General features: G+C 36.0%; 1 protein-coding gene across 1 annotated transcript in view; it reads right to left on the reverse strand.

Annotated features, from left to right (window-relative positions):
• Positions 1-2,250: 2,250 nt before the first annotated feature.
• The window catches only part of RXFP1 (relaxin family peptide receptor 1), a 45,929-nt gene continuing 31,880 nt past the window's right edge, over positions 2,251-16,299 (reverse strand). Inside the window, exons 6-18 of the mRNA XM_054295827.1 lie at positions 15,390-15,461; positions 14,272-14,343; positions 13,402-13,473; positions 12,581-12,655; positions 12,230-12,301; positions 11,261-11,332; positions 10,460-10,531; positions 9,995-10,066; positions 7,946-8,014; positions 7,468-7,697; positions 5,714-6,124; positions 4,978-5,196; positions 2,251-2,912 (exon numbers count right to left, since the gene is read on the reverse strand). Coding sequence (XP_054151802.1) covers positions 2,611-2,912; positions 4,978-5,196; positions 5,714-6,124; positions 7,468-7,697; positions 7,946-8,014; positions 9,995-10,066; positions 10,460-10,531; positions 11,261-11,332; positions 12,230-12,301; positions 12,581-12,655; positions 13,402-13,473; positions 14,272-14,343; positions 15,390-15,461 — 1,810 coding nt within the window. The 3' untranslated portion in view covers positions 2,251-2,610. The remainder of the gene's footprint in view (positions 2,913-4,977; positions 5,197-5,713; positions 6,125-7,467; positions 7,698-7,945; positions 8,015-9,994; positions 10,067-10,459; positions 10,532-11,260; positions 11,333-12,229; positions 12,302-12,580; positions 12,656-13,401; positions 13,474-14,271; positions 14,344-15,389; positions 15,462-16,299) is intronic.

Genomic DNA, 16,299 nt, shown 5'->3' on the forward strand with positions numbered 1-16,299 from the left:
TTAAGACCCGTCACCAGCAGAAACCCTGCCAACCCCAGAGAAACTTCAACTTCAGTTTTTTGTTACACACTTTTTTTTTTTTTTCATGTTAAGTATGGGATAATGCTACAAGTTGTGGCTTATTTATGAACTGTAGAAAAACTCTATATCCCAAACCTTACTATTTTTAGCAGTATCGCAATGTATGTCTATAAAGCTGCAGATTATTTTTTGCAAGATGTTTTATTACTGCAAACAATTTTACCCAATCTTTTGTTGTAATAAAGTGCCTTATGATGAACCCTGTATCTCTGTAGGGTAGACATTTAGCAGCATTGTTTGCTGATAGGATGGATTATTTTGAACTGTTAGTAAAAGCTTCTATTAGTTAGAATACAATCTGTGACATTTATTCTCCCGTCCCTGGGGAAGCACCTCAGAGCTTTTTCAGTGTTTGGTTTTTTATCTTTGCCTTAAGCAGTGGCTAGTTTGATAGTCTAGAGCTTACTGTTAATAGAACCTTTTGGTCTGAAGGATGGCTGATCTGTAATAAATAGCTGTCCTGACACTCCTGTACCTTAACCAGGCACTGTGGAAAAAAGGAATGCTGAGGTGCAAGGACAGGCTGCAGGAGAATGAGACTCTGCCATGACTTATTAGCAGGCCTTATTTTTACTTATAGGACTTTGAGAAAGACCCACTGTAGCTTGCTTACCAAAACAATAAAGAAGTTGCAAAAATTATGAAGTATTGACTGTTATTGTGTTATTGATAGAAACAAAGGTGACAGTGAATATAACCATAATCATGTGTAGTGAAAAACGAGTAGTGGCAAGGCCAGGCATCCTTGCACATCTCACCAAAGGCAGTTGCAGCCCTTGAGAGAGCTTGGCCCATGAGTAAGGAACTTCCATTGAATTGAGTTGTAATTGTCCTAGTTAAAGACAATCCATGTGGCAGGATTTTGCTCAGGTGTTTTTAACCCCAACAACCCGAAATTTTGCTGAACAGCTTGGAAAAGAAGTCATTTTGTTTAGCAGATAATATTTTATTTCAGTAGAACATACAGTAGTGGAAACAAGATGCTTAACAATCTTCAGTTTCAAATCAAAAGATAATCCAAAGTTCTGTAAACAGTTGAAGTGTGAGCCACACTTGTTCAAAATTTTACTTCTTATACTGCTAAGAAGTTAAGTGCAAACATTGGAAGTATCTTTTAACTTAATTTTAAATAGTTTCAAATCAATACAAAAAAGAAGCTGTTTTTACCTTTTTGGGCTTCTAGGCCATCAGACTGAATACGGTACTGAAACAAGAAGGGAAGTTGTAATAATTCATAATAGAAAACATTCTCTTCATTAAGAATGTGTGAAGGAACTGCCTCTAGGGGATTGATTCAGATGGGATATTTTTTATTTTACCCTATAATTCTGGGAAGTAAAATAATGCTTCAAAAAGTGCTGAATGGCTGTGGTCTTTAAATTACTTTAACTGTAATGCATCCAGTCATGTACAAAGTGATTAAAATGTAGATGTCATGACACCTATTAAGACTGATAATTTTCTATTTGACCATCTCCCTTGTACATAGAGAGACATCTAAAGACTGGTATTTGTTGAAGTCTGCAAGCTGTGGTGAGCTACTTTTGGTAGCCTGTTAAGAAAAGTGAGGGAAAGAGCAGCAGCAAGGTGCTGGGATACTCAGTCCAGTCTTTCCAGAGTAAGAAGGGAGAAACTGCCACTAGTTAAAGCTGGGGGACACTCACTTGGGGGAAAAAAAACCAACCGAACAAACCAAACCCCTTATTTTTATTTTTTTCTTCACCACAGTTCTGGTTCTGCCTGAATTAGAATCTTAAAGATCATCTAGTCCCAGCCTCTCCCTGCCATGGGCAGGGACACCTCCCAGTAGACCAGGCTGATCAAGGCCTTGTCCAACCTGGCAACTGCATTAGAACTATCATTACCACTTCACTATTGCCTTTACGTGAGTTAAATAGTCTGTAAATTTATAAAAGGAATATAATTTTCACTTGTTTGGCTTTGACAAATATAGTTAACTGACCTAATTATGAAATGTGAATGTTTTTCTTACAGCTATTGCTCCTTAAAGCTTTTAAGAGATGATGCAGCCTAAATAGAGCCAGTCAGAAACTTTGAGAAGAAAATACATTTCTTAATGAGGAAACCTTTACCTCTTAAAAAAAATCACCTGTTGAAATGGGAACTTACAAAAAGAAAAAAAGAAAATACAGACACACACACACACACACACACACACACACACACTTCCCCATAAATAGATGATTTTCAAACAATCTGCTTTCAGGGTGAGATGTTTCAAATGACAATTCATGCTTTTTCCGCACTCTTGGCTTCTGGAAGAAAAAATCCCCAAATATCTGATTTCTCATTCTGATCTAGGATGAACTGTCAAAATGTCAGGTGCAGCTGTGAGATGGTGAAATGCCAGTTCTACCTGCAAACAGACACCCGGCTCCCTCTCCTTCCCGCAGTGGTTCGGGTGAGCCCTGCTGTCACACCTCCCCATTTTCCTCGTGGCTGTAAAGCAGCAAGCCCACGGATGTGACACTAACAATGCCGATGTCACCGTGAGGACTCAAACAGTCATTACGTGTAGGAATTCAGTCTTGTTGACTGTGTAGTCACTGAAGCATCAGAAGAGTCTGTACAAAGCACAGGCTTCGTAACCTTTGGCGTGATTTCATGCATCGGCCACATCTCTACCCAAATGAATGATGGACCGTATGGTTTCTGGCTGCCTTTACCTCTTTTGGATCTTCTCTGTCTGTAGTTGTACCAAACCTGATGAATCATTTCTTTGAAAGGTCGTGTAGTCAAAGTGTAGAGAAGAGGATTCAGAGCACTATTAATTGGCAGTATAAAAATCACCACCCAAGAAGTTATGGTACCTTAGGGAGGGAAAAAGAGAGGCAGCTGTAATATGCACCCCAGTGTTTGCATTCTTTAGTTAGCATAAGCACTTGATGCCAATGCAGCACAGCTGGCTGGTGAGAGGGGGAGATCATGTGCTCTTAGGCTCAGCTCCTGGCACAACAGGTGCTTTTCTTTTTCTTCTTTCTGTTACACTTGCACTGCTTCTTATCTCCCTCTGTTTTCAGTACTCCCTGCGAAAGCTGACATTTATTATTCTCCCAGTAGTTCCATTTATCCCTCTTTTCTATGCCACAGCTCCCTATCTGCCCTGACAGACTTCTTGTTCTGGCTGAGCCCCTTTTTTGCCCCAAAACCTTTTGTCTCTGCTTTGCTCCTTATCCCTTCCTGTGATCTTCATTCCCCATCCTCTTCCCAGGACTGATGACATGCAGTCCTAATCATGCCCCTGACATTCTGCCCTGCAAAACTATCCTCCATTTCCTGTATCCCCACAGAGCCTGGTTTTCTCTTCTGCACCAGGACTTCTCCATTCCTCTTCCTGGAAAAGAGCATTGTATACATCTTCCTAATTTCCTTCTTTTCCTGTTGGTAAGAGTTTCTGTGTTCACTGTCTGCCTATGTCAGTCTGTGCATCTTTACAACATCCCTTTGTCGTCCTTTAGTGTTTGGGAGATTAGTTACCTGAGGAGCAGGTGGAGAAGGGACAGGATTAAAGTGCTGGAAGATGTCAGTGAGTGCCCTCCGTTGTGGTTGTTTGACTTATAAAATTGTTACAGAACTGTTCCAAGAGGCATAAAAACCTTAATTGACTCTCTCCTTCCCCGACTCCTCTCCATGCCCCTCTCCACTTTTACAACTTTGTTGCAATATCAAGACATTCCTGTTGACACCCATCACATTGGCTACAGTTTTGGACACAAGCAGGTGCTTAGTTCTAAAACTGTCACATTGTATCACCAACACAAAGCAAATGCTATCGAAGGAGGTTTACAATTTGTGTCAATTTGAACAGCTAGCTGTCACGTCTTTAGTTTCACAAATTGACTAATTACTCTCTGATCAGGTTCATCTATCACAGGACACCAATTTGCTGAACCCAAGATAGCCCTGTGATTCAGCAAGATTTCTTCAAGGTTTCTTGACTTGTAGTACACCTGCTTCTACTTTTCACAATATTTTCTTTCAAATATCATAGGTGGTTTGAGAGCTTCTTGAAGAACCATTTAAAAATATTTGAAATAACTGAATATTTAACATAATCAGCGTAACTTCCAGACATTTGAGATGCAAGCCCAAACTTTGAAAATTTCAACTCCCAACCCTCCTGGTCAGCACATAAGGCAAAATCATCTGAGCTAAAACATTTTCTTGCCAATGTAATATTGTGACATACATCTGAATCCGCTGTTGCTGATTGTTCTGTTCATGCTCACATGTCCTTTCTAACAGGGTTAACAAGCCCCACACGAAGAGGCTTTTTTCTGGCATCTACTGGTATTGCAAAGAGAAGGAAAAAATTAAAGTGCAATTTTAGTCTTTTAGGTTACACTATTTTTACATGGGAATATATTCACAGCATGAAGAAGATAAGCAGATCTTTATATGACTTGATGATTTGAGCTATAAATACTAGCTTGTAAAATAAAATAATTTTTTCAGAATAAGTTACATTATTAAATCAAGATAGAAAACACTATATTGTCCTAAGACATTTAGGCAACAGAAACAGCAAAAGTCCTAAGATGAGAAAAGCCAGTGGAACTCAGCCTTGATTTTCAAATATATTTGTACACTTTATAGATATTATATGCAGATAGACTTGAATGATTTGAATTTTGGAGATTTTTATGTAACTCAAAGGTGACTAATCTTTCATTATTATAGTAATAGAGTTTAATCAAATAGCAAAACTATATTGTTCATTATATTGTGTGTAAATATATATATATATATATAGATAGAGAACATTAAGTTAATTTCAGCAACATAGCTCATTTCATTAAATTATTTTTCTTCTGAAGTAGAAGGAACATTTCATGCAGGCACTGTTGAAACAGTGTCATAAAAGAAAAGACCTACCTGGTATTTCTACTCGAAGTAAAGAAAGGAGTTTCAAAATAAAAATAGGTATCCAACATAGTGCATCAGTAAATACAATGAAGAAAAAACGTTTAGCAAGGATCATCTCTTTTTTAATATGATTCCGAATTTCAGTAGCCATAATAGCTGTCTGGTGAACACTGTAGAACATACTCCCATAGGAAAACACAATGATGACAAAAGCTGCCAAGTTTACACCTGTTTAAAAGTTAAAATTAATTATACCTTAAAAGAATAATTGCAATTCTACATCACCTATTTGCATTCTGGATAATAAAGAAGAATATTTCATCTAAACTGCTAGTCCCGTGGAATTAAGTGGCCAGAAAGTCTGAGTCTGTTCTCATCCTGAAGAGTAAATTTTTGTCTCTACTCAGGTATTCATTTTATTCACTGATAACTGGCAAAAGATTGCCATCTGATTAAAACTAAATAGTTCTTCTCTAGCCTTACCATTGCTCTACTTCCCTAACATAGTCTATTAATTCAAGAACATAATGATCAATAATTTCTTTCTACTTTCTCATCCCTTCATGCATTTTAAGATAAGTAGGCACACATCTAACACAGTAAAGTATTTATATTGGAAATAGTCTTTAAATGCTTGCTGAAGCATCTAAATCCAAGGAGGTGTGAACATCACAGCTATCTTAATTGTTTGAAAACTTGGTTCCTTTGCAGCTCTAGTAATACATAAAGAAGAAAAGCAACTTACCTAAGAAAATCACAACAGAATAAATCTGACTTCCTGAACTTTCTGATTGTTCTGAGTGAAGAGGAAAACAGACGCCATTGGTGCCATAGTAGTTCCTGAAAAATTCCTTATTGCTCAGTGGGATAAAAGCAACAGCAAACCCGATTATCCAGATAAGAACCAAAATGGAAATTGTCCTGCATTTTCTGGGCTTCAAACACCTAAAAGGATAAACTATGCAGATGTATTTTTCCAAAGTCAGATAAGTCAACAGTAAGACTGACACCTCTGTAGACAGAATAGCCAGCGATCCAACCAATTGACAGTGGATACTGTCCATCCACAACTGAGCGTGCTTGTTGTATTCTCCACGATATTTAAGATCAAAAGCTCCAATCACAAATAAATATATCCCCATCAGACAGTCAGCACCTGTGGGCACATTGCTTAACATCATTATTTACACATCTGAATTTCCCATTCTCTCTGTACATGTATCTTGGAAAACAGACACACACATACACACATAAATAAATACATAAGTATCTACTTACAAGTAAGCTACTACATAGATATAGATATAAAATAGATATAAAATCAATATTACATAGATATCAAATCAATATTACGTCTGGAATAGTACTATGAATTACAATTATGTAATGAATTACAATTAAGTAATTATAATTACTTAATTAGAGTAATTACTTAGTAATTAAGTAATTATGTTACTTTTTCCTTTTTTTGTTTTCCTTGTCATTTGGTCTGACAGTTCATGTTTCATACTTGTTTCCATTTTTTAAAGCTCTGGTAAAATTGTTTTGCAGATAGAAAAATATACAGCTTTATTTATAGAAATATTCTTGCAACCCTTTTTTATTAGGTGTTATTTCTTTATTTATTTCTATATTAACATTTGGCTTAAGAGATAATTTTCTTTGAGTTTGCCATCTCTGCTAGATTCGAAGTTTATTTTTTCCACATTTTGCTAGTTCAAAACTCATGTGCATAGTCTTCTAAGACTAGTAAGGGGAGATGACCTGTCAACACAGAACTGAAGGCTTCATGGGTATTTTGCTAAAAATTTTGCATAGTATTCAGATTATCTTATGGGAAAAACAAAGTTTCAAAATCATTGACAGGCTGTATTTAGAAATGTTGCGATAATTCTAGACAATGTTGACAGCTACCTCTCAAAATGCATCTAATTGCATTTGTGCAATACTTATCGACTCTCCTATATTGAAAGACTCAGGATTGTAGTGATTGTATTGCCAAGTACTTAATCCATAAACTTGTTGTGCTTTCAGGATTAAAATTAAAAAAATAATCACCCCAATTCCTAATATTGGGGAGTTAGGACAAATTAATTTTCTATATTTGCATAAACAACCTTTTGTTTGTGCAAAGAATAGAATATTTGAACACAGTAATTACATGCAGAAATCACTACTTACTGAGAAATGCATAGTAAAATATAGGCGTTTGGGCATTCGAAATATTGGAATTTTATTTTTCTTGCTGAAAAAAGTGGGAATTTGACAGAATTCCCACGACATGAAAATCAAACATGAAACCTTTGGAATGTCCCAGCTGCCAAAGGCAGCATTTCATGAGACCTCTTGGTATATAAACCACAGCATTTTGTGTTTTCATTTGCAGGGTCACGAAAGCAGAGTTAATCCAATGCTGGAAATACATCACTATACCATAATAACAAATATCATACACGCTACAAGCAGACTAAAAAGATATTGTAGATATGGAGTACTCACAGCAGAGAGACATGATGGAGATGGCATGCAGCTTGTTCTCTGATCTGATGTAAGGCCTCATGCAGATAACAAAAATGTTCCCAAAGCAGGTAATGGCAGATACAACCCAGACAAATACTCTCTGTATGATGCTGGCTAAAAGATTCTCGAGGGAGGAAATGCCATCAGTGTTGGGCTTGCAGCTGCGCACGTGAGGAGCATACCCACAGTACTGGAATTTCTTAAAATATCTGGTTGTGAGAAACAGATGAGATGAGAGATCATTCTAGATTGGTTGTCAGAATATCAAAATTATCTAGTAACTACTCAGAAAACATATTCTGAAAGAAGAAAAGTAAATAAAAAATGGTCAAAATTTGAAAACTGCTAACATGCTGCTTTTCAAACATCTTTTGAAAATATGTTTTCAATTATCCAGTATTCCATAATTGTAAAATTCAGGCCAAAGAAAGCAAACTTTCTAAAATAATCTACTTACATGTGGGAAAGGTTTCTCAAGGGACTGAACATTCTCCTCTGGATGTTTGCAATTTCAATGCCCTCCAAGCTGCTGTAAAAATACATTCTCAGTAAAAGGCCATAGAAACTCGGTGGCAAAACCCCAAACTTTATGAGCATTGAGTTGTGATTTTATGATAATAGGAAACTAAAGAAGAATTTTACTCCATCTAATCTGTCAACCCTTTGTAACCTGACCAAAAAGTCATTGTAAAATCTGGAGTGAAACAAAAGGAATTGCAAATAATTTTAATAAACTCACTGTTCTTCCGGATTCATGAAGAAAACTCTTAGTATTGCTCCCAGTCATGAGAATTAATGAATGTCTGATTAATATGTCACCCTTTCAAAGTACTATTCTGTTGATGTTCTTTCATCATCTCTGGGGAAATAAAAATTTGTTCTAGTAATATTTTTACACATCTCTTCTCTCTTTTGTCCCAGGGAGTGCTTTACTAGACAAACAAACCAACCCAAGAACTCAGTCTCTTCTTTTTGTCAAAACCAGCAGGAAGCTGGGACACAGAACACAGCATGTAAGAAAAAATGTTGGCTTTTTTGTGACACACAGGTGGGACTCCTTATTTTAAATTTTATACCTATATATATGAAAGCAATAATATTTTTCCCCTGCAGTGCTAGATCAATAAAATTTAACTCTGTAAGATGTTCTTTTAGAACTTCAGGTTCTGTATCCTTCCAGTCCCTCCTATTCTCTGGTTAGATGTGCAACTGATCAAGGGTCTTTTGTTCTTGTGGGGAGCCTTATTTGGACTTATTGTTCAAAGATTTGAATGTAATATTCCTGTGAGTTCTGAATTCATCTGGGCAAAAATGGAGAACTGGTTAGTTGATGTGTGTTGGTGGGCAGTTTTGCTGGCAGATGTGAGAAAGCCCCAACATGGAATTGTGCCGCTTTTATTTAAGTGCTGCAATGAATCCTAGGGATTGCTTTCCCCAACTATTTCCACTATTTCAAACAGATAAAGAAGGAACTGGTGTCCTATAAACTGCCAAAACACAGTTGTCTGTTGATCTATCTCAAGATTTAATAGTTTTTTTTAAACTAAAACAGGATGAAGGCCATGATCACTGATTTGTATGAGTTCTTTGGTGCTAAATAATAGATAAAATGATAAAATCATGCTGTAGCTTGACTGCTAAGGAGGTAATTGGTTATGTGCTGTGCTCAGCTCATTATTTTCATAACACTTATAGATTTAGTATTTTCAGTTCATTAGCCTTTTACCAAATTTAGTTGAATTTGGCCAGGGGATTCCAGTCACTGTGAGGAAGCTGGTTTGATCAACAAAGGTGTGTGTACTGCTGGCTACAGCTCACACATAATCACATCAGGCCAAACCATAAACTCCTACTGCACTGCTGTCCAAGAAAACCTCTGGTTTTTAATCTCCACAACCATTTCTAGTAAGGCCTGTTGCAATAGGACCAGGAGTAATGGTTTTAAATTAAAAAAGGTCGATTTAGACTAGATATTAGGAAAAAATTCTTTATGAATAGGTGGTGAAACACTGGAGTAGGTGGTCTAGAAAGGTGGTAGATAGCACATACCTGGGAACATTCCTGGTCAGGCCGGACAGAGCTCTGAGCAACCTGACCTAGTTGAAGATGTCCCTGCTCATTGCAGGGGAGTTGAACTAGAGGACATTTAAGGGTCACTCCCAGAACAAACTTTTCTATGATTTTGAAGTGATGTCTGACAAGAACCAATGCTGTGCCACATACCAAGCTGGTTACTTCAGAGCTGAAGTGACCAGTGAAGAGGTACTTAAATCTACTGCAGCATCATTTCAGAGTTGCAAGACTGTTGCTGCACTATCTCAGAGTTTTAGGAAGAGCTCTGCTGGCAGAATTCAAGTTAGAGATATTGTGTTAGTGCACCTGCAAAAATCCCCCTAAACTCTTCAGGGGCAATATCTTACGAAACATATTCTGGATCATGTTTGACTGAGGGAGATGTGCAAATCACAAAGAAAATATAGCTAAAATATAAAAATTTGATACTTACAGGGATTTGAGTTTAATTAGAAAATCAAACTGGTCTATTTGTATTTTCTTGATGGGGTTGTAAGAAAGGTTCCTGTAAACACAACAAAAATAACTTTGGCCACATTCCTTACAGCTTGTTCTAAAAATAAAGTCAATCTACTTTTAAATTCTGATATCATGTTAAGTGTTTCCATGAAATTATTAATTTCTTATGATGTAGCTAGCATAGCTCATCTTGTATGGACTAACAAGAGCTAGAAAAAGGTAGAATTTGAACATGCTGTCTTTTGGGACATGAAAATGCACATCTTTGACAAAATTATTCTGGACAAAATGCTATATAAAATTGCTTTTGGTGTGTTTTTTAGGCAGAGCTTAAATGATGCATACAAACAAATGTACTCTTTTTTGACACATATGACTGAAAACATCATATCAAATGAGGAATGTACAATTATGCATAATAATAAACAAGAATCCTTACAGTTGTGAAAGCTCCTTTAGTTCCTTAAATATATATGGAGGAAGTGATTCAATCTTGTTGCTACCCAAATCTCTGCAGAAACACACAGATCTCAGTAAGTTCTTACTACACACAGTAATTTTACTGAATAGTTTTGCAGTTTCAATATACACAATTTTATTTGTCAAATAAGATATAATTTATTCTATAGGTTATCTGAAATCTGGACTATAAAAGAATGATGTTAAAACAAGGTGGGAAGCTAGAGCTATCAGATCTTGCTTTGTCTCATTAGTTCAGATATACTGTTAGATGCATAATTTATTGTTATTTTATTTCCATTGAAAAGAAAGTAAAATACCATTAATTTGGCTTGCAGAAGCTTACAAATTAATTAAACATATTGTTTCATGATGGGAATGTATCCAAATGGGCTAAACTGCATTTATTTCTACCTTTCATCTTACTTTCACTGTGCAGAAATCCTAATAAAAGAGGAATAAAGGTCTCAGTCCAACCAAAACTGTCAAACTGGCCTAAAAGACACTGAAAGCACACATGCACCTAGATTGTAATGATAAAAGGATAATTAATATTATTATATTCAGGGAACATAATGTGAGAAAAGCCCCAGTATGATTGATACCGATGATGTATTTTAGTGATTATTTATTTCCTGTTAAATATATCTTTAAAAAATACCCTAAGGAAGGATGCCATTTCCAGAGTATGTTATATGAAATAGAATTTATGATGAATGCTATTTCTCATATAAATCGCAAAACTGTGTGCTTTTATAAAAAAGAGAAGAAATCTACTCACAATTCATCTAACATCTGGAGAGAAGAAAAGCTGTTTTCATTTAGGGAACTGATTTTATTTCGTCTCATCACCCTGAAAGAATAAAACAAACTTATGTTTCTTCTTCTTGGTGTCTATTTAATTTTGAATATAAGATTTTATAAACTTTAAAAGTTCTCTGTTCTCTGCATCTTCAAATATTTGTTCAATTCACTTAACAAGCTAATTGCATCTAGAAGTTTGCCATTTTATCATTTGGTAAATAACTTTTTTTTTTTTTGCCTATACATGCATGTACTTCTACATATATATATATGCACACATACACATGTGCATCCATGGAAGGCTGATGCAAATTGCCTGAGGGCAGGAGGAAGATTAAGTGGGCTGAAAGACTTGTGACTTAATCCTGTCTCAGACACAGGTACACGGTTGTGCAATTTTTCATTCACCCTTATTTCATCTGCCACTGAGCTTAGAAAGCCAAGAACATGGGTACTGGAGAAGAGCTAAGAATTGAAAGTGACACCATGGAGCCTACTGATGTACCAACAAGTAGAAGGGATTTTCTGAAGATGGTTACATCATCACTGAGGAAACTTTGGAGAAAATCCTAAAATTGACGAGGCAGTCAACCCACCAGCCAATCAAAATAAGCAACAAGCTATGTATTTTTTCTGTTTGCTAGTTCTCATTATGAGATCTTTGACTCCAATACAAAGGATATAATGAAAATTTCTGAATCTTAGTATCACCTAAAGTCTCTTCAATGAAATCTTTTTATATATTTCAATGCTGAACTTTGCTGTAAAATATAAACAGTGGATATTCTGTGTGGTGCTTACTTCAAACCAAACATTTTAATTTAATATCCTCAAGAGAGGAATAACCACCATACTCAGGAAGCTTTTCTATTAGTTGTAATGAATCACTTGACTGTTCAGCATAAGCACATCTCACTCTGGCTAGCCAGAATATGCAATTACTTACAGGACAGTTAGAGTGCTGCAGGACATGAAAGTGGCATTTTTCACGTGATGGATATGGTTGCCTTCAAGGTCTCTGGGATATAAAAGAACCCCATCAGTCATTGAAAATAAACTCAGGCATTTATTCTAAGGTAATTGAGGAAAACTACTACCAGAATTTGACTACACAGAAGAGAGTGGGAGGCAGACATGGAACATTTCTGCACACTCAACTGATGACTTCAGGCCATCAGCCCTGCAGTGACCCAGCAGGCACTCTGCAAGATCCAGCTCCCCATAAGAAAAAGTGGTGTGGAACTGCCTTACAAAGACAAAAAAATAATATTTTCTCAGTGAAATAAGGTAGACTTACAGCCAGTTTAATTTTGGCATATATTGGCACAGAGGTTTGTCGGGCAAACGAGCAAGGGAATTATTCATCATCTCTCTGAAAAAAAAAAAAAGAGAATTAGTACAGCTGGTTATATTTGCACAGTTACATCATAGAAAAATGCATGTCTCTTATGCACTTCTGAAAAAAAATCATTCCAATCTTGAATAGTTTTGGAAGTGGTATTATTTTCTTCAACATTCGCTTATTTTCTCTGTGGCATTCTGTGCAGCAATATTTTATCCTTAGCTTGCTAATGTCTAGGTAAAGAAAAGATGCTCTCTCCACTTCACTGCTATTGAAATGAAGTGCAGAAATCCAATACAAATCTACTATTCAGTCAGAACATATAAGTTCTGTGGGTGATGGAGGAAGTGGGATATTGGGGGAGGTTTCCCTCATCTTTCAGGCTGGAGAGGGCAGTGGCAGATCACAGACAGGGTCCTGGGGAGGGGGGTCAGGCTGCCACCAGGGGCAGGGACTGTGGGATTCCTCCTGTCCCACCATGGCTGTGGAGGACACCTGGAGCCCAGTGCTGCAGCTGCCTTGGCCCTGCCCTCTCAGTGACACCTTTCGTCACTTTCCCAACCCTTCTCCCTATACTTTTCCAGACATTCCGTGTCCACTGCTGCCAAAATCCTCCCACTCTAGCACATTTTGCCTGGGGTAAGGGAAAGCTGCAGGGGTACTGCTGGCACTCCGGGGTGAGCAAGCATAGTTGGTCTAAAAAGGTTTTCATATCTGTATGTCCTTCTTATTCTGTTCTTTTAAGTAGCGCCTTTTTTCTCTTGTTTCATACTTACAGAAGAATAAGGGATTTGAGTCCATAGAATGTTAATGGGTAGATCCGATTTATCCTGTTGTTTTCAATTATCCTATAAATGACAGCAAAATATGTATCAGATTGATAATTGACTGCAGTCTTAAATTGAAGAGATAATAAAAGTTAACAAGCTTTGTAGTGAATTTCTTCAAAAGTCCAGTCAAACTACTTATAAAAATGAACACACTATTCCTTGATGGTTTAATTTCCTTTCAGAAAAAATTAATAAAAAAAAGTAACTTAGGGAAAATAATTTCTTTCAACTTAGAAAAAAGTGTTTTCTTTTGAGGCTTTTAAATCCTTTGATCAAGACACTTTGATAGGATTCTCTGTAAAAACAAAGCAGCCCAGCTTAACATTACTCTGTGGCAATCCAACAGTCCCAAACAGGCAGGAGAATGTAAGACAGTATTTGCTTATTTTTAATAAATTATTCAAAATCTCTCTGAAAAGCAGTAATGAGCCAATATTTCAGGTTATGACAGTAATTTTGCGTGGACATTTTAAGCACTATTTACAGGAAAAGACCTGCCCAAAAAATATCTGTCTACTGTTTTATAGTACCTAGGTTACTTACTACATTCTTTTGTAATGAGCAATTACTAATAAACATTTTTTACCATTGTTGAAAGTTATCAGTCATTGAAATCATTAAGGCTCAAGAGCTATTTTCTGCTCTCACCTAAGCCAATTGCATTTTTACCTTGCACAGTGTAACAGGAGTTCCTTAGTTATTAGCTAGTCCAAAGTAATGCTATGCACAAAAATGAAAGCAATCAAAATATTTAGTTATATAAAAAAATTAATTAATTATTGAGTAAATAAATATACAAATAGAAAAACAACATACAGCCATTCAAGTCTGTGGAGGTCTGCAAAGACAAAAGGCTCCAAATTCGTTATCTTGTTGTTGCTCAGATATCTAAAACAAGACCAACCAAAGATGAAAGAATGTAATGATTATTTAGCAGTAAACACATGAAAATGAGTTTTAAGATTATTTTTCCTTGATAATTTGCCAGAATACTCCTCTTTTGTTAATATATTTTTTTTTAACTTTGGTAATTTTCATGCCATTGTTTGAGAGCAAGGCAGGACTCTCTCTAGTGAGGATTTTAAGAGCAACTATGTACAGAACTTTGTCTTATCTATAAGAAAGTACAGCCAGCTAAATATTTTCACTGTGTCAGATTTTAGACCCTTTCCAGTTTCCTTCTGTGGAGTGATTTGTTCCATGAAAGTTTCCAGGATCCCATTCAGTCTTTGCTAAGGATATTAGTCATAAATGTAGATACCAGAATAATGGAAAAAGAAAAGCTGAAAATGAATGGGGAGGGGTACTATAAATGGTTTGGGAAGATAATAACAGCAGCTGTAATAACAGACATTTAGCCTCACTTGTGTGATGGAAACAATAAGAGGTACAGCTTTGTAAAACTTTCCTTCTGAAAACATGGCAGTAAAAGTTCTGAACCAAACAGTGCAATTTATGTGTTGTATCTTTCACTGAGCATTTCCCTTAAAAGTTAGAAACGCCTTTCAACAAGTTGTTGCAAAATAAAGAAAAAAAGTGTTTCTTTCATCACCTATACTGGTTACTTTGAATTGCATTTGTAAACCAAAACACTGTGTTAAAGAATTTTCACCCATCACAAGCTCTCACTTTCATTTTACTCTTTCTCCATTCTCTTTGGCTTTCTGCAGTGTAACTACCATACTGTCTCCTTCTTCCATCCTGAGGATTTGGGGAATAGAATCAAATTATGGAGCCAGCTTTTCTTTTCAAAATACTGTCCTGCCAGATAAACTTGTACAGTGACCTCCTTATCTGTCTTTGCTTTCTCAATTCAATCATTGGATTAAAGTTTTGGACCACTTTGCAAGCTCCTAATATGTAATCAGGGAGAGAGAGATTCTCAGAACTCTGCCTGCCACTTTTTACTTCAGTATTCTAAAAGCAATACTTACAGTTTTGTCAAGTTGTATAAGCCTTTGAAAGCACGTTCAGATATGGCTCTGATTTTATTATTCTGAAGATACCTAAGAAGATGCAAACCCAAAACAATTTATTCTCTAAACAAGTGAAGTTAAAGCGAACATAAGTGACCAATTAAAATCTATCAGCTAAACTGAATGCACATTTGATAATTGAAAAGAAGCTGTTATATTTGTTACACCTTGAATTTGACAAGGACCATTTCACAGCTATAGCTGGAAAGATTGCAAGGTTGTTTTTAAAGAAATTCACACAAAGAGCAAAATTACAAAAACCATTCCAATGGATGCTTGCTTTGCTAAAATGAACAGTGTCGTGGTGTTTTGAAATCTGCTTGGTTAGGTTCTAGCCTTGCAGGGCTCACCTGTGTGATCTCTGTAGTTATCAAGATCTCTGCTGAAACCAAAATTTTGCACAGCAAATGTAAAAAAAAGATTTTTTTGAATTTTTTGTGGTATTAGAGAATTCTCAAAATATTGTGTTAGTAAGATAATATATTTAAAAATATCCAGCAAAATTTATTGATCTCCTGTAAACTAAAGATACTATTAAAAAAATTCTGTATTTCATTATCTATTTTGATGAAGTAATGAATTGAAAAATATCAACTGCAAATGCCAATTTTTTTCAAATAATTTAAAGGCATTATAACATTATTCTCTGAATAATATTTAAATGTAGGTCCTTTAAATCAAATTCCACCTAATGAAGCATGTAGATGCATTCCTGCTGGAAAGCAGTAAGAAATTGGACATTGGTTTTACAAAATGGGTTTCTGCCAAACACTGCTCAAGATCTACTGAAAAATGTAAAATTATCAATCAGAAGGGTGTGAAGTTGATATTAGAATCAAATTTTTTATGCATATATAGGTAGGTATGG

Source organism: Melozone crissalis, unplaced genomic scaffold, assembly GCF_028551555.1.
Source record: "Melozone crissalis strain CALT ecotype California unplaced genomic scaffold, PUWL_Pcris_2 ptg000006l_1, whole genome shotgun sequence".
Lineage (NCBI taxonomy): Eukaryota > Metazoa > Chordata > Aves > Passeriformes > Passerellidae > Melozone > Melozone crissalis.